This window comes from Schistocerca piceifrons, chromosome 4 (genome assembly GCF_021461385.2).
Source record: "Schistocerca piceifrons isolate TAMUIC-IGC-003096 chromosome 4, iqSchPice1.1, whole genome shotgun sequence".
Classification (NCBI taxonomy): domain Eukaryota; kingdom Metazoa; phylum Arthropoda; class Insecta; order Orthoptera; family Acrididae; genus Schistocerca; species Schistocerca piceifrons.
In genome coordinates, this window is record NC_060141.1 from 230,939,155 (window position 1) to 230,964,637 (window position 25,483).

Consider the following 25,483-nt stretch of genomic DNA (forward strand, 5'->3'; position numbering starts at 1 on the left):
CACTATACTGATATTTGTTAATGTAAAAAACATTGCAAGAGGCTATCGTCTACTTTTTCTGTGAGATGAGTAATTTGCACATTTTTGGTCCAGTTGTCTAATCCACCCTTGTCCCCCTGTTAGAAGGACACAATTTCAGGTTTTCTTGCCATTTCATCCACACTTTTTGAGAAAAGCAAACTGGATGGTATATCACTGCTTTGTTCACTTTAACTATTTACAACAGAATAATTCTATTACTGAATCCATAACGTGAACAGCCGACAGCACTATTCTTAAAAGACAAGAATTCGGTTGGAATTTCTGTTTTTTGTTTTTTATTCGCTGTACTTATGTGGGCTATCCCCTTGCTCTGAAGTTGTCTGCGTGGTTCGACGGAGGGAAAGCAATTTCTATCTGTTACATTACTGTGACTGTTTATGATCCATTGCACTAAACGAGGAACTAAATGCCTGAAATCGTAGCAACACCAATATGTCCCTCTTATCTGTTCAGCCTACGAAGTTCTTATTTTTTCAGTGTAGTACTATCAGAACCCCTATCAACCATTTCGTCATTGTTGCTTTCCTGTTGCTTCGGTTTTTTAGAGCTCGCGCACGATGAGCAACTGTTTCCTGACAGCGGATCCATTTTCAAGAGTTTTTGTAGTGCAGTCGACCAGTACAAAGAGATGGATTGTTTTGATACCGCAGTGGTTTGTGCTCGTATCATTGGACAAAGGACAAAACAACGGAAAAGGAAGTATTGGATTCACCTGCTTATGTCTGAAAGACAAAATAAAGAGAAATTCACTTTAATATTTCTGGAGCTAATACGTCATTCAGAGAATTTCTTCAGTTACTTCGGCACGAGTGTAACGTCATTTGACGAGCTATTGACAATTCTGGGACCTGCCCTTAACTACCAAAATACATATATTCGACTGTCGATTCCACCAGAAAAGAGGCTCGATGTTACATTAAGGTAGGTTGCACGTAATTACACATTTCTTATTTAGCTTGATATTATTTATTATTCCAGAAAACTAGTTAATAACAGTAATTGTTATATTTTGTTTAAAATATGTCCAAAGCAACTGACTGAAACGGCAGAAAATGAGTGCAGGTAAACATTTGTACATTTATACACTGTTGCATGTAGTGACATCGTACATAGTTTCTGATCCATCTGAAGGCACAGAAAAATTAGTCATGTATGAGTTTACACTTCGCAATCATGAGGAGAAGTAAGGACAGAGTACGAGCTGTTTCCAGCGGTAGGTTGATTATCGGACATAGATGTTGCAGTAAACACTCGCGCAGGGGTGGAGAAGCTAAAATACCGAACGCCACCACTGAGATTATCACGTGTGTCATTTGGTAGACACGTGTTCTGGAAACGTCTTATTACCTAAAAAATCTCAATTTCTGCGTAGATCATTCTGTGTGTGGGTATTGCTTTCTGCATAGGTATAACAGACAATATAAAATGTGTTGCAACGTCATCCATTGGTGAAGCACATTCTATCTTCTCTCGAAGTATATCGAGAAAGGTTTCTTCATAACTCTCCTTCTTCTTACGTGTATTGTAGGAGGTACGTGGAGAACAAACAATGGGTGGCCTTTGAACGTTCTCGGTTTCCTCAGATTCCTCATTGCTTACTACTGGTTCAGGATTTCCACTTGTTGCACGTACTTCTACGGTTGGTAGAAGAAATAAAAGTTCATGGTAAAGTTTGTACTTTCGGCGCTTTCCAGCTAGTTGTCCTGACTGGGCTGATATTTTCTCACGCAATTCTCTTGCAAAGAATGTCCTAAGATTTTTCCATCTTCGTTGTGCCAGCGTTCCTAGGAAACAAAGACAATAAATTGAAACACTTAACATTGTTGTAGATTTTAATTTATCATCATGAAATAAAAATGAAAACTATTATAATTCAGTTACTTTAAATCATTTAAGAAACTTCATAAATTATTAAAATTTCTTTTCAGGTACCTAGCAAATCGATGCAGTTTCAACGATCTTCCATACAACTACTTGGTTGGTGCTAGCAGAATTCGCAAAATGGTGAAAGCAACATGCACTGAAACATGGAATGTTTTGCAACCTATGAATATGCCAGAGAAATGTGAAGAAGAGCGGTTTCACAATGCTGAACAGTTCTGTAAAAACATCAATTTCCCTTACATCATAGGTGCTGTAGACGGAAAGCAAATTCGAATAACACAACCTCAAAGTTCTGGTTCAGAATTTTTTAATTATAAAAATTTATTTTATGTGGTGCTGATGGTGTGGGTCGATGCTGAATATCAATTTGCCTTCAAAACATTGCTTTTTTGTTTGGTTGCTGATGAAGCATTTGGTTTATTGACGCACATTTTGAGCCCATTTTCTAAAAAAACTCTAACCTCACTAAAGAAAATTTTCAACCTTAGGCATATAACTACTCGTCGTATGGTTGAATGCAAATTCTGCATACTGAAGAACAAATGGCGTATTTTCCACAGCTCTCTTAATGTTACCATCGATTTCTGCGATACAGTAATCAAAATATGTGGTGTGCTCCACCATTTTGTTCGCAGAAGAGATGGAATCAACTTTACAGATATGGCTTATGAATGTCCACAGCAGAGTATAGACATTGAACATCAGACTAGAAGTGTATCTGCTTTCAGTATACGCAACTATTTTGCAACCTATTCTACGTCCCCTGGAGGATCTGTGCCGTGACAGTACGATGGACTTTGATTTCCCTACAACTCAACAACACTGAATAACCTACTTATTCTATCCACAAAACATTATTAAGAAGTCTAATATAGCAACGATGTGAAAAATGTGCCCATAAAAGCAACTTCGTAATATAATAACTTCCCTGAGTGTTTTATATTATTCTGTAGAGAGTTGTCCACAGATCGTACTCCATATGCTTACACACACTTCTTCCCATAGTTCGCTTTTCAAATTAGCGTCACAATAATCATTTAAAGTTTTATTGAACAATACAGGACTCCTTTCTACTTCATTTATGAGCTATTCACTATCGATGTCTTCATCCCTCACAATAGCCGTTTTACGAACCTTAACGTTTCCAACTGCAGATAACAGAGACGGTAACTAAACTGTCGCCAGTGTACGGGCGCACGTACAGCCTGTGGGAGGAGACAGTTGCGTCGCCCTTCTGCCGGTGACCAGAGCAGCTGAAAAGTTGTGTCGCTATCGCATCGCTCCGTGTGCCCTCTTACATATTATTGTACAGACTCTGTGGAAAAGACGAGACAGTTGCGGGACAATAAGTCTCCCGTGTGCACCCGCCCTATTTGGAAAAGAAGTAAGTTCCCATCGGTCGCGATGTAGTTTTACGCGGATATGTTGGACATCGTCTCTCGTATGCCCGTCGATCGTGGCACGTCGCTCTTTTCAATTCTGAGCGCACAGTGTGCAAGTAAAGATGCCTAGAAAATTGTGTCTCCTCCAAATACGATGACGTGGTGAAGTATTTCACCTGATATCGTGCCGCTTCTGTAGCGTTTTCGATGGAAAGTGATTGATCATCCACACCACAGCGCGTAATTGGTTCGTCCTGAGTTTCAACTCGGCTCACATGAACCGCTGGATGAGAAGGCAACATTTTTACACAGACAGCGAACTGTAGTAGGGCGTAGAGAATTGGAGGAAAGCACAGGCGGCTGCCTTCTATGAAGAGTATATTGGAAAGTTGCTACAACGCTACGACAAATGTCTAAGTCGGAGCGGTGACTATGCAGAGAAGTAGCTGGAGGGTGTAACTAACTCAAAAATTGCTCTAAGCACTATGGGACTTGACATCTGAGGTCATCAGTCCCCTAGACTTAGAACTACTTAAACCTGACTAACCTAAGGGACATCACACACATCCGTGCCCGAGGCAGGATTCGAACCTCCAACCGTAGCAGCAGCGCGGTTCCGGACTGAAGGGCCTAGAACAGCTCGGCCACAGCGGCCGGCATCTCAGTTGTGAACAGCCTTGTATTCCCCGCATTATGGTATCAAGAATCAGTCTTCTAGCTGTAGTTAGTTCTTCTGATGCCCCAAAAAAATCTAATTTTGCCTTTGTAAAGAAAGAGAACTGATATTTTATTTGCTTGGTCATCTACGCAGGGAAAATCAACACCTGATCTTATTCATTAAAGAAAGACCTGGAGGTTTCTCCTTGAGGAGAAAATGAAGAATCACAATCGGAACGGGCTGAAATTAAATAATCTACATTCATTTCTTTCCATCTACTTCTGACTACAGCCTTGCAAGTTCCTTCCAAAACTGAGATCATCCCCAATAGAGATCATCCCAAATTGAAATTATCCCGTCTCAATACTTCGGTATGTCTTCTTTTTCGTGATGTAGATGGATACGGCTTCATTTTTTCACCTGCATAATAAATTACAAAAATGTTACATCTTGTTATTTAAATAAATTACTAAAAGAAAAGGCAGTCAGCTGCATCAAGTTCTACTCAACATAAATTAAGGAGCACTTTGGAAAATATGTATCTGCTAGACAAGCAAAAAAACTGGCGCTGCTGGAAATTTTTGTTCCACAGACAAATAACATGTGATAAAACAAGGTGTAACTCTCACCATCAACGATTATTCCCACCACAAAAGTGAGACAAAAGTTGTCTGGAGCTACAGAGTCATTCCCGCCAGTGGCGGGAACGGTATTGTCGATCTAACAAGATAAAACTCCAGCTCTGTCTCTCAGGAACATACTTTTATGGGTTAACGTCAGACAAAACATTATGGCACAATATTAACATTATAAAAAATAAGCATTCCCCCGAAAGACTTCAAGCTTCAAATCGTATAACTTTTCAGATGTATTCACTTAATAATCAAAATGAAACTAAGGTCGGTGTTAACCATGTGATAAGCTAAGCCCACAAGATTTGCCCGTTACCTTTTAAATCACTCAAGTTAATGTGCTTGAATAATCTGAAATTACTTGGTTATTACATTAACTTGTTGCAGTTTTTTCTTAAGATTAGCTGGTTAATCCTTTTACTAATCATTAGGGAGTAGTATTCGTATTGTAATACGTAATGTTTGGTTGGGGCCTGAGGCCACGGCCCCATTACGTTTCTTGGTGTGAGCGATTTCATATTTTCTTTCATGACTAAGCGTGAGTTAAACGTTTGATTGTTTGACCTCGGGTTTTCGAGGTGTTCGTAGGATTTGGAGCACTGAGACGGAGTGTTACCTTTTACCACCCGGTTCATTGGGCATAGCCAGTATACTTTGCGGCCTCCTTGCTTGCTACGGCATCCCTCAATAAGTTGAGTTTCTATCTCGGAGCAATCGGGCGTTAATTTAACAAGTAGTGCCCGTTATCTTAAACCATCTTATTTAGATCTGGCCTTCTGTACCTGCCCCTTCCATGTTTTCCCTGTTGGAAGTTTGGTTTTAACATAATAGTTCTAATATTGGCGTGGTGCTCAATTTGTTAAACAGTATTTCATCATTTTTCCGCGTCAGTATCTCGATTATGCCCAAGGGGCTTCTCTGATTGATCAAATATTAGATATTTGTGTTGATAACAGACTTGCGTAATTTTATGATGCTACACTTCTTGTAAGTTACATTCATTAATGTCAAGCACTCGCTTTGGCCAGCCGAATGTTGGAATTGTCATCTTTAGCATCATTGCTATCATAGTTTAACCAGCGCTAAGCTCGTGTTCGAGTTACATTTAAGTCAATCATAAATTGTTGCCCTTTATTCATTTACATTAACTAATTAATCGCCAATTGGCTCAACTCAAGCAATTTTGGAGTTATTGCCTGAATCTTTATATTTTATTTGTGTTTTTGGTGTCTGTAAAATAAAATATTGCTGAATTTCTGTGAAGTAATAAATGACTTGCGATAAATGTCCTGAACCCTTCCCAGGCCCGTTTAGTGGTTTTGTTATCCTGGGGCGTCCACTGACATTTCACTATGTATAACCGAATGTTTATTAGAGTATTATATAGAAATGTGAAGAAAGTCAGTCACGAATTCTTCGAGACGTTTTTTTCTAATGCTATTCCCCCTTTAAATATGAGAATATTCCACTTACATGATGACCGCATGTTCGCGGTTGTTATTCCAAGTTGTGCTGCGTAAGCCCGTCGAACGGGTCCCGCATACCCCCATTTAATGCCGAACTACGCGCCTTTTCGGCCAGTGTCATCCGAACGGTGAAACAAACATCAAGAGTGTAGCATTGTAGACTGCGAAACTCTCGCATTTTTCGAAGATGGTATGAAAAGAAGTTTCCAAGTGTTCGAATTCGGATTCGCAATGCAGCTCACCAATCAGTGAACACATTTCGTGAATTGGAAGTATTCTTGGCAAGAAGTGTAAATGATGAATGCCGCCTGGAAAATTCTTCTAAAATGCCTCTTAGTCGTCTCTCACAGCAAACGCAAATTTCTTGCACATTTGTGCAGAGAGCTGCTATGTTATTTAGATTGAGGCCCTATAAACTAACAGTAGTTCAAGAACCTAAGCCCGGTGATCCCAGGCATAGGATTAGGTTTGGGGAATGGGTTTTGACACTAGTCTATGACAATGAAATGGATCCTTTACCTCATTCCCTTTTCAGACAAGGTTTCTTTCAATTTACACTAGTATGTTAATTCCCAAAACTGCCACATTGGTGCGCCGATAGACCTATTCTGTTTCATGAGGAACCCCTTCACGATCAGAAAAGAGGAGTGTGGGGTGCAGACACTGGCGACAGAATAAATGGACAACATTTATTACTGATAGAGTTAACATTGAAATAGATGAGCAAAACATTTTACTATCGTCTATTAGTCTTTTAAGGGACTGAGTGAAAGGCAACGAAGCTTCACCGTTTTTCTACAGGATATGGCAAGGGCTCTGAAATATTCTTGACTGGGAATGCTTCCACAAGATCACAAAATTCAAATGGCTCTGAGCACTGTGGGACTTAAGATCTGAGGTCATCAGTCCCCTAGAACTTAGAACTACATAAACCTAACCAACCTAAGGTCATCACACACATCCATGCCCGAGGCAGGATTCGAACCTGCGACTGTAGCAGTAGGACGGTTCCGGACTGAAGCGCCTCGAACCGCACAGCCACCGTGGCTGGCTCACACAAGATCACAAGTAGATATCATTGAGCTTTCTATATTTGAATAGGTAAACTTCGAACACAAGCAGTCTCCTATTTCTGATGCAGTTTAACAAATGGAAATAAACTTTCTATAGAAATTCGTCTTAGTAATGCGAAGGAAAAGCTCGTCGGAAACAAATGTCCTACAACGGAACGGATTCTTGAGAGCATAGATAACGTTCCCTTGGCAACGAAAAGTCTGTCTTCAAACCAAAGTACAAATTCAAAGTTCTATCTGATGAGCAGCACGACATGTCCACGGCACAGGTCACCAGGGTTCAGACAACAGGTCGTGGGAGCTCTGCCGTCCGGGAGGCGAAAGCCACGTCCGCTGCAAAGTGGTGTCCATACGGTGATGACACAGTACATCAGACAATGGCTGGCGAAGACGGAACTCTACCCGGATCCGCGTGAGCAGGAATACTGGCGTGGTGGAAGATTACAGTTTTCGTATTGCCTATCAATGGTTCGACGGATGGAGCAAGTCTGGAGCGACCCCTCTTGTTATCTTCTGTGCCCTCTGGCTGGTTACAGGCAGACACTCCAGATGCTGAACCGGATACTGCGGAAACTACCCAGAGCACAGTGAGAGCATGTGTACATTTCATGAATTTCAATTTATTATAACCAGCACTTACTCAAAGACTGTGCCCTCCAAAAATTTAACATTAAGATAAACATCCTGAAAATTTGCAATATGGCAAAATATTGGATAGTTGGTTCAAAGATTATCATCCAAACTGGCAGTAAGTTGCTGGAACAAATACCTTTACAAATGAAATTTAAACTCAAACGAATTACAGCAGGAAGTCAAGGTTCCACAGCAAACTTTTTATGCATTTCAGATGGTCCATATACAATTGCGGAGTGGCTTATGCCAGTGTAATTCCTGCTACAGAATATCTAGACTGGACAGGAGATTAAGGCCCGCATGGGTGGGATAAAGGGAGATGGCGAAAATAACAAACCCATGAACTCTAAGTGATGAGTTAGTGTTTGACCCTCAGTTCTGCCTCTAGCAATGAGGATACCAGTAAAAATTTAAAATATTGAACAATCTAATTGGGTAAAGAGTATGAGAACATAAATAGATAAATAAGATTGATAGCAAACAATTGTATTGAAAAAGATTTTTTTAAATAAATGAATAATTCTGTTTTTGTTGCTTGGTGACATGAGTCTCATTTCAAATTGCATCGAGTGAATGCATATGTACAGGTATGAGGACAACCTCATGAATTGATCAATCCTGCATGTCAGCAGTGGACTGTTCAAGCTGGTGATGCTCTTCTGCAGTGGTAAGTAAGAGATTATAATGGAGTAATAGTTAAGGAATATTTTTAGAACCAGAACAACAAAATACTGATTATCCAGAAATTTAAGCTGGTCAAGAAGTGATGAAAAAGACAATGAAATTTGGTTAGTTAGCTTGGTTTTGATAATTCTCATAACACCAACTTGCGTGAGCTTTGACCATTGAATACCGATAGCTAGGATACTAACGAACCCTCACATTGAGCAAATGAGAGGTTTTCATGGGTTTAATAAGTAAATTTGATCTCCACCAACTGAGAGCATTGAACAGCTATGACATCGTAGATGTAAATGAACAATTGAAGATTTCAATCATTTTTTCCTGTGATAAAATTTTTTTCATATGTAGAGATAACGATTAAAATAATCGTCAGTTAGAATGTCCAAGAGTTAAGTATTTTGTAATTGAGAGGTGAAAGTAATAGAATATGATTGTTGTGTATCACTTGACACCTGAAAGCACAGTTGGTAAATTATATGTAGAAAAAAAGGAATAGCTGTTTTGTATTTGTAGAATAAACCCCAAACTTTCACTTTTATCAATTCATGCGTTCTAGTTAGGTGACAGCAGCATTTCTCATGAATTCTGTTACGATCCGCACCTGATATTGGATGCCTTACTGGTTCATATTTACTTAGAATGTCTGTTTAACACCCTGGGCTTCAGAAGACAGTTCAGATGTTTTGCCCATTTGTACGCAAAGTGGTAAGCTAAGTTTGTACACATCAGTCCACTCGCTGCGCAGATACAAGGAGTGGACAATCTCATACTGTAAATAAGCAGGTTCATAGTTATTGAAAATAGGGTTGAATGCGAAAGATGTGGGGAAATCCCGCAGATATGGAAGCATCCTGGCGGAGTGGAAAAGGTATGGTTGGCGCGCAAGGAGTCCGGCCTGAGCAGTGCTTTGGTTAAGACCTTGCTAACAATAATGGATCATTGCGGCTCACATTCCTAAGATTTTGAGGTCAGAAGAGCTTAAGGACAGTATTTATTGGTCTCGCATGCTGCATATGGTGATACCATTATAATGGCTTGGTTGTTGGCCCCATAAACACAGTTCCGACGCCAAGAAGATATGTAACAGGGCAAGGCAAACGGTACTGCCATGACTGCATCGCCTCCAAGTTAATTGCCCCTGCAAATTGCACCACCAGTGCCATCAGCCTTCCACTAAATTGTTTATATTAGGAACTCTGTAAATGAATCAGTTATTTGAGAAATTTGGTTGATTTTATAGTAATAATCGTGGTGTTGCTGAAAACTCTTGCACGCGTGATTATACCAAATCAGAAACCTGGAAAGGAATCCTATTCTAGTTAATTTAATTCCGAGTGTCCTAATATGTTATGAGAAAGTGGTTGAACTTGAATTTAAGGTTATGTTGTCATTTGGACAGCCAATTATATTTTTGAGTTGGTCGAAAGACTGCTTATGAAAGAACATTTGTAATTTAATGAGTTATAGCTTGTTGTGATATACGTAATTAATAAGCAGTGATAAGAATACTTACAATTTCTCATACATACTGGTGTAGTTTTGTTAATGAGCATGACTCTTGAAATCGTGAAAGTTTAAGGTTTCTCATGGTTACGCTAGTTAGTTAATGAAGAAATGCAAAAGCTCCATCAGAGCCAGTGTAGGTAGATCTGCATTCTGTTTAGTTGCTTCAACACAAATTTCTGAAAGAACTACTTATTGTGTTTTCTATTCTAAAGCACGATGGTTAATGCACAGGCATAAAGACCCTGTGCTAAGCAATGAATTAGTAGATCATGATCATTAGCAGACCCCTGATTTAAATTCGGAATCATTTCAAGCGTTTCCATGTTCAGTATTGCTACTATATTCACATGTGTCGGTAACTGGTTTTATTAACTGCTGCACCTAGTTCATTTAAGGTACATGTTGTTGAGAGGCATACCTTGCTGTTTATTACCTCACTGGTCATTTGTTTATCTGACTTACTAGTTAGTAACAAATTTATCTGCAAGGTTGAGTTATTGTGTCATAGTGTGAACAGATATAGGGGAAAAGTTTAATGTGTGTGTGTAAAGGAAGGTGAGGTTAGTCTCAGCAATACCTTCTCCTTTATCATTTTTCTTGACACAAGAAGAAGTAATTAGGTTGGCGACAGGGCTTATCATGTAATGTTACAGCTCCCTTTTGTGCTGGACAACGTCTGTTCCAGACCCACCGTTTACTACTGATTATATTCTCCTGGGGTGTTTCGGAAACGATTCCTAGTTTCCATTAGGTTATCTCTCGGTCAACTTTTCAAAAATTCCTCGCAGAGGTATAACGTTAGCATCGTTTGTCATTTAAGGTGGACGGTGGTAACATTTCACTGTTCACTATATTCAAATTTAATTTTGTGTCGCCTAGTAACTTCCCTTTACAACAACAGGGTACAAGACGGGGACCTCCAGACGTACATACCGCCTTTTTGTTCTACAAAAGTACCGCTTGTTACGACTCTTGCGTTCCATATTTTAAGTTCCATCTCTTTAAATCCTTTGTTGTGACGTAGTTCGCACCCGTTTATTCGTTGTTTTCATTTCTTTGAGAGACCTATACGGCATCTCGCCTGCTATCACTGTTCATCTCACTTACTAACGACGGTAACACATTTTTCTCATATGACTCATATTCTATAACTGTGCAACTATTGCTAAGTCTACGGACCATACGGAAAGTTCATAATTCTGTGAAAAAAAAGAAAAAATGGGAGATTGGAACACCGATTTTCCTTTTGCAGTTCAACATCGTAAACATGCAACCACGACGCCGTGATTCTTGCAACACCCTCGATGTTCCACATCTTAAGCTTGAGCCTTTCAGTGTTTCAACTTTGCTTCTTTTTTCAAAGTGTACTGCACCTTTTTTCTGTTTTCGTACTTGACCTGTGTTCAGTTTTTGACGGGCTGGGCAATTCACCTGTTAAAGAAAGCCAAAGATTATCGTAAGAACCTAAATCTGAGAGATTCGAATATCTTACAGAAAGATGAATACCAGAATTATTGAAACACAAAAAACGCCGGTTTTCCTCATGAATTGTCTAATGAACCAAGATTTGAGATATGTGTGCCTGAAATTCTTGATCTCTTTCTGAACTGATGTAAAATTTAAACAAGTCGATCTTAAATCACTATCCCATATTGATGACACCCGTTAAGTCCCAGTATTATAGTCAACGCTCTCATTCAGTGTCTTGTGACGATTTAAAACTTGCCCTAGATCAAAACTGGGACAGCCGAGTGTCACCCAGGTGCTCCTTGTTACCGTTCATCAAAACAAGGCTGAGAAAATCAATTTAATTAATGTGATGATGGATTTTGTTTTCCGGACTATAAAACGACAGTTACATTCTGAAATTATATGTTGATAACGGAGTGCCTCCACACTATATCACTATGTGGTAAACAATTTATAAGAAGGAAATTTGGCTGATTCTGGAATTCAGTTTAATTAATTTATTTAGAGTAGTTCATTTGTGATTATGAAACGTGAGATCCATGCAGAGGATTTAACTGGGGTATAGAACTTCAGGGAAAAGCGGAGTAATCTGCTTTTATGACAAATATTACGTGCATCTAGAAATCATTGTACGTATGGCGAGGAGATTACAACAACGTATCACGAGTAGGAGCGACAGAAAGCAGACAGTCAAGTCTTGTACAGAATCATATAGTCGTATATTCACATAATCTGTTTTTATTCACACAGAAAGTTAGTGCACTCACAACGTTTATTTGTACTGAAGAACAAAAATGGCGTCCTTGAGAATAATGCAATCTGTATGGATTTAGCAATCTTGGTGGAAGAAGAAACGATTGTATCCGTTGTAAGGATGTGGTGGATGTGGAACCATCCTTAAAGAAACAACTACTAATGGGCAATGCTTAGACCCTACAGTGAGTAGTCAAGTAGAAAACGATGAGAATTTGTAAGAAAACACTTCCCTACAGTTGTTTCCTCTGTGTCCACGTTAGTGGCCTCATTTATGCTGAGATGACAATCCATGTGGATTCCAGAGTTCTGTAAAATGTCTGAAATTAATTGCTACTACACATGGCTCAGATATCCACGCTTAGGCAGACTATTAGATGACATACTTGAAGTTTCAGAATAACCCTTCTTATTTTAGTCACAACGTTGGCGCTGGTAAAAGTAACAAAACAGCAGTCGCAAAACAGTGTGCCACCCCAAATCCGCGACTATAGTCCTCAACCAAGAAAACACACACATGTACTGTTCGTGCACAATAAGCGATAAATAAATAACGAGGAATTGCTCCTGAGCACACAAAAAATTCCGGCATTTCACTGCTGCCGAGTGCCGGCACACCACAGCTAACTGCTAGAGCGCATCACTTCTGTAGGTATTGTTCGTGACAATTCACAAATGCACTAAGTTGTCCCGGCTGTTTGAAGTGTTGTTCCACTAATAATCAGTACCGAAGAAAGGGTTTTCGCGCGAAAACAGTACCGCTCCAGCAAATCTGGGAGTAGCATGCTCCTCTGATCCGACGTCAGTTAAATGCCGGTGCTGATAGAACTGTATTACGAAGTGAAAATTACCATGTGGCAGCTTTCCTTTGTCGTAAGCAATGACCGGTACTTTTAAAGATGTAAACTGCCTGCTACAATACTGAAGATGCTTTGGATGACAGTACATAATCAAGGCTTCAAGAACGAGAAATGTTATGACATCACTAGCGAATTTACACCAGTTTCAGAAAAAGAATTACACCACATTCAAAGAGAAGTAGACTACCAGCTTTGGCAAAAGGATGAGTTGTTTCTTCCATTTCTAATATACAATGGACAAAGTAGTCGAAGTTACTCACATAAGGTGCAGATATAGTCAATACGCAAAATTTTCGGTCATTGTTTTATGGTCGTAGTGATAACAAGGTACCAGCTGTTTATAATGAAAGTACAGCTCCTCATAGGTGTTCAGCATGGGCTGCATTTATCGTACGGCATCGAAACATTTTAGATATTGTAATATGTTAAGGCGGAACCAATTTAGGAGGGAAAAAATAGTTCCAAATTTGGCCACCAGTGGCAAATCTGGCGCTGTGAGTGCAAGAAAAACCTGTAATTATTATAAGATAAAGACGTATAAGTATATCCTTATGTAATGGACTAGAAACTGAACGTGTGCAGGAAAGGTGAAACAAGTGAGAAAGGAATAATTTTAATTTTGTTATTAATCACGGCATACACGGTTTATCCAATATGACGTCGAGGAGATGCTTTACAGCGCTAGATTTGTACCTAGTGGCCATAATTCCAACTAATTTTTTTTCCCGTGTCAGTCACTTCTGTATTTACATATTAGAATATCTGCCAACTTTCTGTGCTATACGATACTTACAACGTGCACTGGACCTCTCTTAGTGGCTATATTCTAATTGTAACCACCTGGTAGTTCAGCGTTTCTGGAATACCTGCTCTGCTAAGGATTACTGCTCTACAACAAAATGAGTCTATTTTCCTAAGCTAGAGGTTAATTATGCGAGTCACATACATACATAGAACAGTAGTGATGTGTAGGCACCTATGTGTGAATCTCTTTGACTTCATTGTTCGTAAGGCACTCTGCAGTTTTGTGTGCAGTAGCGACTCAGGACGTATACATATCTCGTTCTAATGTTCTATAGTTGTGAAATAGTCGTGTGACATCTTCTATCGCATCTTTTCTAATTCATCTTTTTATTCATTCCTTTTAGTCCCCACAGTAAGAATACACGTAACTAGGTCAACACAATATCTTTTACGTTTTGTGTTCTCTTTCACGAATGTGTTTCCAGGTTACTAGGCGCAACCCAGGACCTCCTAGTATGTTTTCTATACCTCTTTGTGTTATTTCCACCGGTATCAGATCTTGGGAACGAAAATCTACAGAGGGTAGTTTTGTGAGGACAAAAATCGCTTGCAGGTGCGCTGCAGTGGATGAAAAGCTGTAAAAGCACGTGCGGCTCTCTTTGCTGAAAGCGTGCTCCAGAATAGCTGTGTACCGAAGAACTTTTTTCCGACTTTTTCTAAAATTCCACACGCCGTAACGATAAGAGAGGTCGTGATGTAATCCTATATTGTTTAACAGATACTGTACGAAAATAAAACAAGGCCACGCTGACGGTACTGTGTTTGCAGTACCTCATGTACGTTGCGATTGTATCTGTAGCTGTTAGGGCTACTGAAAAACGATTGATCGGGTGGAAAGAATCAGTCTTGTCCTACATATAGTATTACCATCTCACTACGCATTTCATTAGAATAATTACGAACAAATACGATTGAACACAGATAGGATGACGTTGTTACCCAGGCTGTGTGCCGCGAGGCACCAATAAAAAAATCTGAGAGTGTAAATGTTAGATTGGCTGACTGGTCCTACTACGAATGCTCGACTTCATTTTATGGCTCGGTACTGTCATACTCTGTCCGGTTACCAGAGGAGTCAACACGTGTACGTACTTAGATCTCTACCACGACTACACTGCATGGTGACTCACTACTAAGTACTACGAACGTGGGCATTCGAAAGCAGGGCCTAGAACAGAAGCGCAGTATTACTATACGACTGTCTTGTGTAATATTATTGACGTTCTTCATAGACAGCTCACTAACAATGTGCGGTATTCGGTCTCACTCGAAATTCTGGACGACCAAGACGCTATAGATGTGGGAATTGCTCTACTTCATTTCAAGCGGAAGTGAGACAGATCAGTGAATAGTTGCTGTAAGGCATGTCAAAAATTTCTACAAAAGCTGGTCGATGAAGTATTGAGAAACGAATTCCTTCCACGTAGCTATAACTTAACCGTCTGTATGTTTGTTGAGCAACAACTCATAAGAATCATTCTAAATTTTCCGGCAGTATTATACAATCAACCGTGCTGACATTCCATCATGTTGGAGATAATTTGTAAATTTCGATAGATTCTAATGTGGACTATCTTTATTCTTGTTCCGAACTCATTTTAGTTCTTAACGCAACAACGAACACAAAGAAGCCAAGAGAGAATTTCGAATGACCGGTATGGATGTTGTCAGTACTGCCCACTGACGGCACCGTCTGTTTCGGGTACCGCAGTATATATCAAAAGGTTTATATCATGTTCCGAAATGTTGTGCAACCTCACAACATAGCCAACACAAGTTAAGTATTATTGCACATCAGAAAATAGGGAACAAGAGCAGAGGCCACGTAACACTGCTTGACTATGGGCTTTTATGTTCTGTTGGCGATAAACTTTTCTTATTTTTTTAACGGCTGGATATTACAGGAGTTTCAACCCTATCGCGTACAGGCCAACAGAGCATCCCGAAGTAATGAAATTCGAAAACATACATATCATATCAAAATAGTAGTTGAAAGATACACGGCCGTTAGATGTTTAACATAGTGCAGTTTTTATATTCATTACATTCCGCCACAGTAATAAAGCCTTACCCCATATAGCATATCCTCTGTGCTATGAGTTCTTACTGGTACAGAAATTTATTTCTCGTTTTAAATAACGTTTCTGTCATGAAATGTTTAAGTTATGGCATCGATGTGACAATCTGGCGTACCTTGATACACCATGATCAGAGATACTCATGTGTTGGTCTCTGTTTACCAGATGACTGATTTCAGAATTGACATTAGTCATGACAGGAATTACTGCTCCATGTAACCCGTTTCTAACAGTCCCTAAAGAAGCAACTCGGCATCAGCGACAGGTGTCCATTGACTAATTAATTTAAGGAATATATTCTATACATACGAATATCAAGTTATTGAAAATAAATACGTGTTATTAATTACCTTTATTATGTAGATTACTGAAATTATTTCTAGTATACCTCTTTCGAGTGAGTGTTTTACATAACTGAATAGAGTTTATTTTATTTTTAGTTGAATCAATTTTATTATGACACAGACTAGAAACGTGATTATGCCCTGATTCATATGTAAGTGGAGTAGATGGACAAGGCTCAAGCAATATACTGTGAAAGTTCGACCGAACTGGAGAATTTTGTGTCTGCGACTAAAAACATCTTGAATGAACGGCTTATTGACCACAAAAATAAAGTTTCCAGCACTATAGAGTAATCTGGGCTTGAGGAATTCGATTGTTAAACCTGTTCCACAAGATCCTTTTCCAAGTACCTTTCTATGGAATTTCCCATGATCGGTCAACAAAACTTGAAAGAGGGAACTTCTGTTGATCCTCGAATTCACAGATCGACAACACTCATGAATTTGTGAATGCAATGAATGTTGGAGAAAGATATACAGGAACTCTCTTGAGATCTGTCAATGAAAAGTTTCTAGCGTAAAAAACACCAAATTTACAAGAATTTTGTCAAAACTAGGCTGGAAATTTCAAGACAGCAGATTGTAAAACGAGTGTATAAGTCCACTACCTTCACTCACATTCTTTTATTTCCGTAAGAATTTGGAACATAATGGTGAAGAGCGAGGAGAACCCTTCTACCAAAGAAAGATAGTATGGTGGTTGGATACAGACGGATACTGAAGAGAGGTTGTTAAGCTGGAAGTTCTGCAAGGAAATAAGTAAAGAGAAATATTGAAAATATGAAGTAACGGAGTAAGAAAATTGTTTCAATTATTTTTAATATATGTATAAAACAGTAAGTATAAAATATAGACTATAACAGAAGTTTTATTTTGATACCTAATTTTGCGAATAATCCTGAAGTGATGTAACATAGTTAAAGTACTTTTAAAAGTCAATATTATAAATTAATCTATAAACTCATTTTAGAGAAATCGTCTAACAAAAATTTGTAAAATTCGGGCTTGTGTTGTATTACTGCACGTGCTTTTATTTGCTGCTCATTCGTGTCAACATTAAAAGTAGCAAGATCTTCACTCACACTTTGCAGTATCAGATGTTTCGATTTGCAACTTCATAGAACTGAACATTGGTGAACTAGTCTGTGTCAACAGGGTAATAAATCCGCGGTATGCTTCAGTTACTTTAGGGCAGCCAGGTATTATGACATAGTAATCGATTTTCTCATTCCACCAAATTACACCATGGACAAACTCGGCGGAAGACAATTGTAGCCATTCTTCTTAGGTATGAAAGATTTTCAAAAACAGATTTTTTCGATGTGACGAATTCCGGCGACTGTAAACGGTAAGCCTTGGTGCACTTCGGACAAATATGAGTGTAACGAATGTTTATAAAGTTGCGAGTTGGATCACAAGCTGGTTGTGAATGTTTCACATGAATCGAGCTTAATGCTTGGAATTTTGAGAGCTGGTTAAAAGTGTCATAAGCATAGTAGAGTCAAGCAAACGTTTTCATTTGACTTCGTGGTTTAGTTTGGTCAGCTGACTTATCTGGACTAGTTTGTAAACGCTTCCTTGCTGTGTCGTGCTTGCCATGACGGGGGATCGAAACTGCCCAGTACAGTAACCGTACTTGTAATATTACTGTGACAAAGGAGAAGCGGTTGACGTCTAGCTCTTAAACTATTATGGACTAAGCTATATACATAATAGATGTGTTAAAGTTATTATGTTTAAAGGTTCCTCTTAAAGTGCATCGCTAAATTTGCTTGCCCCTTGGCATCTGAACTGTGTTTAAGTGTGTGGCGGGCAGTATTTTCTTACATTCAGTGCGGGTGAGCGAAATTCTTTTAATCATGTTTTAATATCTGTAAATTATTAACAGGCAGTTACTGAATGTTGGTTCTACGATTTTAGCTGTCTGTATGTCTTGTGAAATGATTGTTTCTGAAAAGAAGTGGATAATGGCCTTATTTTTGTTGGTATTCTTGATGTTACAAATTTAACCAGTCATTTTCTTAACGACAGTATTTGTTAGTCTTATGTTTTGGCACGAATTCAGGCAGTTGCTAGTAGTTCAATATGCTGATTGCTAGATATGAAAGCAAACATTTTACTTAAAACACCATTATTCTGAATATTTCCTTGGGATTTATGAAAGCTATATATGATAACAATGTTTAAGAAAATTTTTCCTTCTTTAATAAAAACATTACTTATTACACTTTTTAAGAGAGTATTACTTCAATTATATCTGTTCAAGATGAGTGAGATCTGAAAATAGCTGTTTTTCTCCTTCTTGAGATTTCATTATAATAAATACATGAAATTAGTTCAGGTTGCTATATCAAATTAAGCTTGCCATTTTTAAATACGTTTTCTATTAAAAAATCTTAATTGTGGATGGTGTTGCTATTGTGCTACTCTTGCGTTCCCCTTCCACACTACATCCCTTGTGCTGGCCTTTACCTTCCCCTAGTAAAACCTACTTTAATAACTATTTCGAAAGCTTCATGCAAACAGGAAGAAGAAGCATCAGCAGAACCTCCTCAGTCACAAGGATGACAGTCCATTAGAGAACTTTTCTCAATCTTTGTTTTATACTAAGTGAAAGGCAATAACTTGTTATTGCCTCTTATTTTGTAGCAGTAGAAATAAAATATACCAACAGTCCAAGCCATTTTACTGATTCATATTAACATAAATATGACCTAAACCACAAGGTGACTACAAAGTCTAGCCCTGATTATAACAAGTAGCGGTGATAAGAAACGATTACTCAGATATCATCAATCGGTCGAATATATATCACATGTGGCAGATATTGAAGAAAGACATCAACTATGCCGCGAAAATCTACTCACGTAATTTCAAGAACCAATATTTAGTTAGAAATCTGGGCACACTGCTACCCCTAGATCCTGTTCTTGTAAGGACTAAGTAGGCAGTTTTAAACTAATTGCAGCAGTTGCTGAAGGATTGAAGCGTCAATTCCTCCTGTTCGAATTTATTTGCAACTCGAAACCCGCCTTCCACACTGGATAGGAGCTCGCGTGGTATGCGACTAGAAAGACCATGCTGTACAATGAGTCAGAACTCAGGAAGCCCGCTTTACGTCTTTGTGCAGAAAATGAGAAAAATTAACTAAAATTACGAAGTAAACTTATTCACATGAATATGTACATAGCACGTGAGGAAAACGTCATCTGAAATCTCGTACACACAAAACAGATAGTCAAATACGCAGGTATCCAAATATTAGTCTTGGACCTATTGTCCCAGAAATAAATTAGAAATAGCTCCAGTCCTCTTGTTCGGGCCATGGTTCCCCCAACTTCACCACTTACGAATTAACGTTGCTCCCAGTCGCAAGTACGCGGCTGAGAAGATGTGAAACCAAAAATAAATAAATAAAAAAGGAAAAACCAGGATCAAACGCCACCAGCCTCGAAACGTCCACAGTAAAAGCTTAAAAAGTATGGTATGTGCAGTAGGTACATAAATAAATAACTATAAACGTTAATAACTGACGAAGTGGTTCCTCGTTAAGAATACCGCACAACGTTTCAAACTATAGGTCACATTTACGTAATATTAATGTTCCCGTCATGGATTTTCACTCTACAGAAGTTCGTGCAATGATCTGAGATATTAGGACTGATTAGAACTTCCTCTTGTAGCGGGAATCGAACACGGAACCTTTGCCTCTTGTGGGGAAGTGCTCTACCGACTTAAAAAAAATCTTCTTTTCTTAACAAAAGGCATAAAATTCCAAGGCAAATTTATTTATTTATTCATTTATTTTAATTTTTTAACTGCTGATGAAATCAGAATTCTTCTTAGGTATGAAAGATTTTCAAAAACAGATTTTTTCGACCCAAATAATTAAAATATTACGCCCTTCTTGTCAACACTCTTAATTGAAAGGTCCAAATCTACATTTATCGCTTCTTTTGGTATAGTGTGAAATAAAAAATTTTGAACCAATGCATTTTAATTTGGACGCTTTCGAAAGTTAAGTTGCGCCTCCATTTTGTATTGTGCATACTGATCTATACTCCCTTCTTCAGTCTTAGTTGCAAAATACTTGAATTGGCTCATAATCCGGGGTTAGCTGTAGTTCTTTGGTCCTAGGAAAAAACAAAACTTGGCTGAATTACTTCTTTAAGTGTTATAGTAATCTCTGAAGTGCTTGTAATGCTCATGAAATTTTTATATTACAGTTCCATACTTGGAATTAATCTCAGTATATATGGGTATGTGCCAGAGTGTTGACGATATGACAGTGATCGCAGTAAGGACTCTGATTTGATTTACTCTTGTGCAGTTTTTCACCAGTGAGGATTTTCTCATTTACCGTCTCATATTATGTGCATATTACGTTTGACAGGAGTAGGGGGTTGTTAATATTTTTCTAGATTTTGTCTGTGTATTCTCGTGAAGTAGCAATAGGTCTTCCTGGCGTTAAATTGCTGTGGGATATCTTGAATATAAATTCCAGAAATACAATTTGGACATACTCGAGCGTGTTAAATGTTACATTAATGTGATCGGCGTAATGATATCTTGCAATTTTGGTAACATGTATCTGTACCCCTTACCATTAGTATAATTTTAATACTAATGGCTAAAATCGATTGCGTACAGAGTCACAGAAAGAGGGAAAACCTGTCGCAGATTGTTTAATCGGGACTGGTTAAGTCAGCTGGTGATTAACTTTGCTTACTAGAAATATACGTTGATGTATGATCTGCACTAAGGAATTAGTGAATCTCATCGTTCGCTTTATGTTCAGCAGAAATTAGTAGTTTGTCCGGTGAAATGCGTTGTCAAGGTCTGAAAGCATCAGAGTGACGGTATATTTACATATCGTACGCAGGCACAAGTAGCACGACATCTAAAGAGATATAAATTTTAAGTGACCACTGTAAACTAATACTGTGGTGACACTCTAAAGATCCTTAGTAGCGGAATTATTGATTAATTGAATTATTGAATTATTTGATTAAAGCACCTTCACCTAGGTTTCAAACCAAGGCATAAGTGCTTTAATCAAATGAAACCATATGGTTATAGACAGCTTTTCAAGCAGTTTCCTTTGATTAAAGCAACCGTGCCTAGATTTCAGATTGATTCTGAGCTGCTGTTCCCACATAGAGATCTTCTGCAGTGATGTTCGAGTTCGGGAGCAGTACCAACTGGGCAGAGGCGGGCATTGGACTTTGGATTGAGAACGGAGGTGTGCTAATGTAGACTGTACAGCTGTGCAAAGCCACTGTGTTAGGCTGGCGTAGTGGTTACCACATCTGCCTAGTGAAAAGAAGACTTTGGCAGGTAATCCGTTCTTGGTACCAATCTTCATACCTCACTTCTGTCTGCACATGTACATCATAGATTCAAAACTAGTATGGTCTCTGTAAGTATACACTTTCTTTTGACAAAACACTGAGTTCCATAGAGAACCAGAACGACTGCTGAAGATGAAAGAAACAAACGCAACCGAGCAAAAAAGGTCTATTAAGCATACTTGCTTTATTTTTAAGAGGCTCACTGATAGTGGGAATGTGTGGCACTCATGCAGTTACCAATAATCTCAAAACTTGTGGTCCGTCAGTGAGCAGAACTTGATTCTCTTCTCCTCTAGTCAAATTCTAAAACAGAAGATAGTGTTCCAACCAACGAACAATAACTATAAACTCCTTTTTCATAACGACGACAGCATAGAAGATCCTCATTTTGACCTTCAACGTAACAATATTTGGACGTCAGGAAAGAACGATTCGTCTGAAGACCACAGATGCTGCAGAAATAAGCTGGCAGGAAAAATTGCCAACCTGGAACGAAGATTCCATTGAAGAGTTCCGGAAGCGTGAAGTCCTTTACTTATGAGGCCAACAGCTGATCAAGGTAGACTGTCTTAAACTTTCGTTCCACCTAGAATCACCAATGAAGAAAATGTAGTAATATTAACACCGAAGTGAAGAAGAAAAAAATCTTTCTTTCCGAATCAGATTGTATCTCGATTTCTACTCAAGATTACAGGACACTGATATTTCTAATTAATATGGGTCTGTGTAAGTGACAGTGAATATATCAAACGTTAAACCATCGAAATAAACTGTAAGTACACATATTCCAAGAAAGAGAACGTTGAACTATGCGTTCCATTTTGAAAACAACAGGAAACCATGCCTCATTTGAGGCCAACATTAACCCTAGACCAGTAAATGAGGGAAAACTGTCTTGATGATAAATAAAAATAATACATATAAACATCCTCATGTGATTATATTCTGAGCAAAAGTTTGGATAATAACTTAAGCTACACAATGCAACGAAGAAAATACTAATAACTTCGTTCCTTAAGTTTCTATAAAACAAAATGTACGTCAAAATCTGCAAATGTGATGTCGCACAAATGAGTGTTGTGATAAGTAGCACTGCCTAACTTATTGAGTGATATCCATGGTAAATAATGTCCCCGTATTCACCTGAGACATTTGTAACGGATCCGCAAGCTCCCTGGGACCACACTCATTTGATAAGGAGGTGCTAATTTTATAATTATCAATTTCATTTTGTCATTTATGACTAGCTGATAATTTATAATCTGTCCCATCTGAGTTGTGATGTATCATTCCTTGGAAATCCCTTAGAGTCGAACCACGTATTTTCTTCAGGATCAGGGAAACAGCTCCTTCCATAAAGGAGGTGGCAGCTGCCAGTCCCCTATAATTCATTGCAAATTTAGGTTAACTCCGTTACTACTGTGTTCCAAAATAAATCCTTCTAATCCAGATGTTTAACACTTATATTAGGTCACTTTCTTGTATCTCTGTGTGTTTGGTTCAATTTTTTCAATGAATTTTAACTAAATAGAGACCTGAACTATTGTATTTATCTGACAAGAGGATGACTCACAATCTTGTCAATCTGTTCGTAGAGGCGGGGCTCTGGGTGAAAATTATTGGTATGCATGACATCTTGTTGCACTGCAGCACAGTCAGGTTGTGTTGGTAGTTTCGGAGTGCGTTCCAGTTGCTATGCATGCGGAATGGCATGCTTGAGCAGAATGAGAGTGGAAGAGGAGCTGCGACACACGTACATCTAGGTGAAGCCATAGGTAAAAAGCTGGTATATAATGGGCGGTTAAAGCTAAACTTTCGGTGTACAGAACGCTGTATTGTGGGCTTTATACATCGCAGGACGCTGAAAAATCGTACGTGTGTTAATTAATTCTTGCGCTCGCGGAGTGCTCTGAAAAATTTATAGGTCCATTTTCTACCGTCACGTGAAACAATGGCGCTGTTAGTAGCTAGAACGTGAAACGTTTCCTTGCTTGACGTTAGTACGCGGAATGTTGCTTGACGATGCACTTTGATTTCTTTTCTGAAGTGGGTGTTGATGTCAAGGGTTAAAAGGTAGAAGCTTTTCATTCGAAACGCAATACATATTAAGAAGGAATTCTCTGCGTGCTGGAAAAGATTTATCAGAACAGCAGCAACAGCAACAGTGCGTTGCAGAAGTATATCCGATGGCAACAGCTGAAGACCGCCACATGTCAATAAATCAGCTAAAAAATATGATCAAGAAGTTTGAGGAAACCAGCGAATTAGGTGATCCAGATGGGTGATGGAAGTAGCCAGTTCCATGGCGTTGTTGATTAAGATGCCTTAGCTGCAGCCAACCATACAGCACATGCGTCAAATTCTGCAGCTGGTGCTTCAACTGTGTCATGGGAATGGTTTCCATGCTGCTCAACAGATCAAAAAAATTTGCACTGGTATCCCTAGAACATTCAGAGTATACATCAAATCAAGCACGAAGATAGTTTCTGGTGCACGTGGAAGTAGGTGACACATGGATAAAGAATATTCTTTGGGTGGACGAGGCACATTTTGCTCTGCATGTTGCCGTAAATGCAAAGAACCGTCACATATAGAGTTCCACTCCCACACATGTTGTGCAGGAACACCCACAGCACTCAGCTTAAGTGATAGTGTGTTCTGATTTAACAAGCTCCTTCATCCTCAGGCCATTTTTCTTTCCGGATACGATACCTCGTGGGCCTATTAGGTGTACAGTGATGTGCACGTTGTAAGGAGCTCTTTGTTAACCATTGATTCCAGCTTTGCAAAATTGCAACTGTGTCCACACCACTATTTTCAAGAAAATTCAGGCGACACAGCATGTCACTTCCCATATGAAAGATTTCTTTCGAGAAACCTTCGGATATGATGCCATCATCTTTAAGCAGTTTCATGATGCACGGCTTTCCAGATCCCCCGCTCTAAGTCATGTAACCTGCCTGGGATATCTGAAAGATCAAGGATGTATCTGGACCTTTCCTGATCTGAAATGACATACGACAACATATCACCCTGATTAACATCACATTTATTGCGAACAACTGTCGACCATACCTTGTTATGGATGCTGCGTGGTGCTGAGTTGCGAGACCGTATTGGACACATATTGTAGCTCGAGAACAGATCCTAAATTACCTTATCATGTGTTTGATCGTTCCTGCCCTTTTCCTGCACCAACATGTAATTCTGACTCCTTGTAGCGCCATATTTTCACCTAGTGGCAGAAAGTGGAACTATTACTTCTTCAGCAACCTCCATGAGCACACCGATTAATGAACATATCTACGGCGCTTTAGCATCCTGCAGCTGGTAGTGCTGCACTCCGAACACCATTTCGCATATGTATGCATAATATATATAATTAAAAAAGAGCACCTCGCCACGCTGTGCAAGCCCAGGAGATGTGTACCGGCCACCATATCATACTCTCCTTGCAGCATCATACGAATGCAGTATGCAGCAGCATGCGGTAAGCACACCGCTCTCCCAGCCGTTTAACAGATTTTCCAGGATGTGGAGGCGTTACAATTCGATCACGTAGCTCCTCTGTTTTGACAGATAAGGATGAGTGTACACTAAACCAGTCCTCTTAGCTAGGAAAAATCATTAGGAGTACTTGGAATCAAACCCGTGTCGTCCACATGACAACCATATGTGCTGGACAGTCAAAATGGGGGCGTAAATATAAAGAATTGCTTTAAAAAAGAAATAAAGTAATCTCGTAAAAGTTTTTTAAAAACACATTGCGGGATTTCATACACATAATACCAAAGATGAGCAAATAACTTTCTTCTTCTTCTTTCGTTTCACCCCCTTTGGGGTACGCTGGATCAATCATTTCT

The 25,483-nt window shown here is 39.0% G+C and overlaps 1 protein-coding gene across 1 annotated transcript in view; it reads right to left on the reverse strand.

The window, feature by feature from the left end:
• Positions 1–1,389: 1,389 nt before the first annotated feature.
• LOC124795743 overlaps positions 1,390–25,483 on the reverse strand; it is a 37,084-nt gene continuing 12,990 nt past the window's right edge. The window contains exons 2-3 of the mRNA XM_047259826.1: positions 2,901–3,012; positions 1,390–1,826 (exon numbers count right to left, since the gene is read on the reverse strand). Of these exons, the coding sequence (XP_047115782.1) occupies positions 1,390–1,826; positions 2,901–3,012 (549 nt within the window). The remainder of the gene's footprint in view (positions 1,827–2,900; positions 3,013–25,483) is intronic.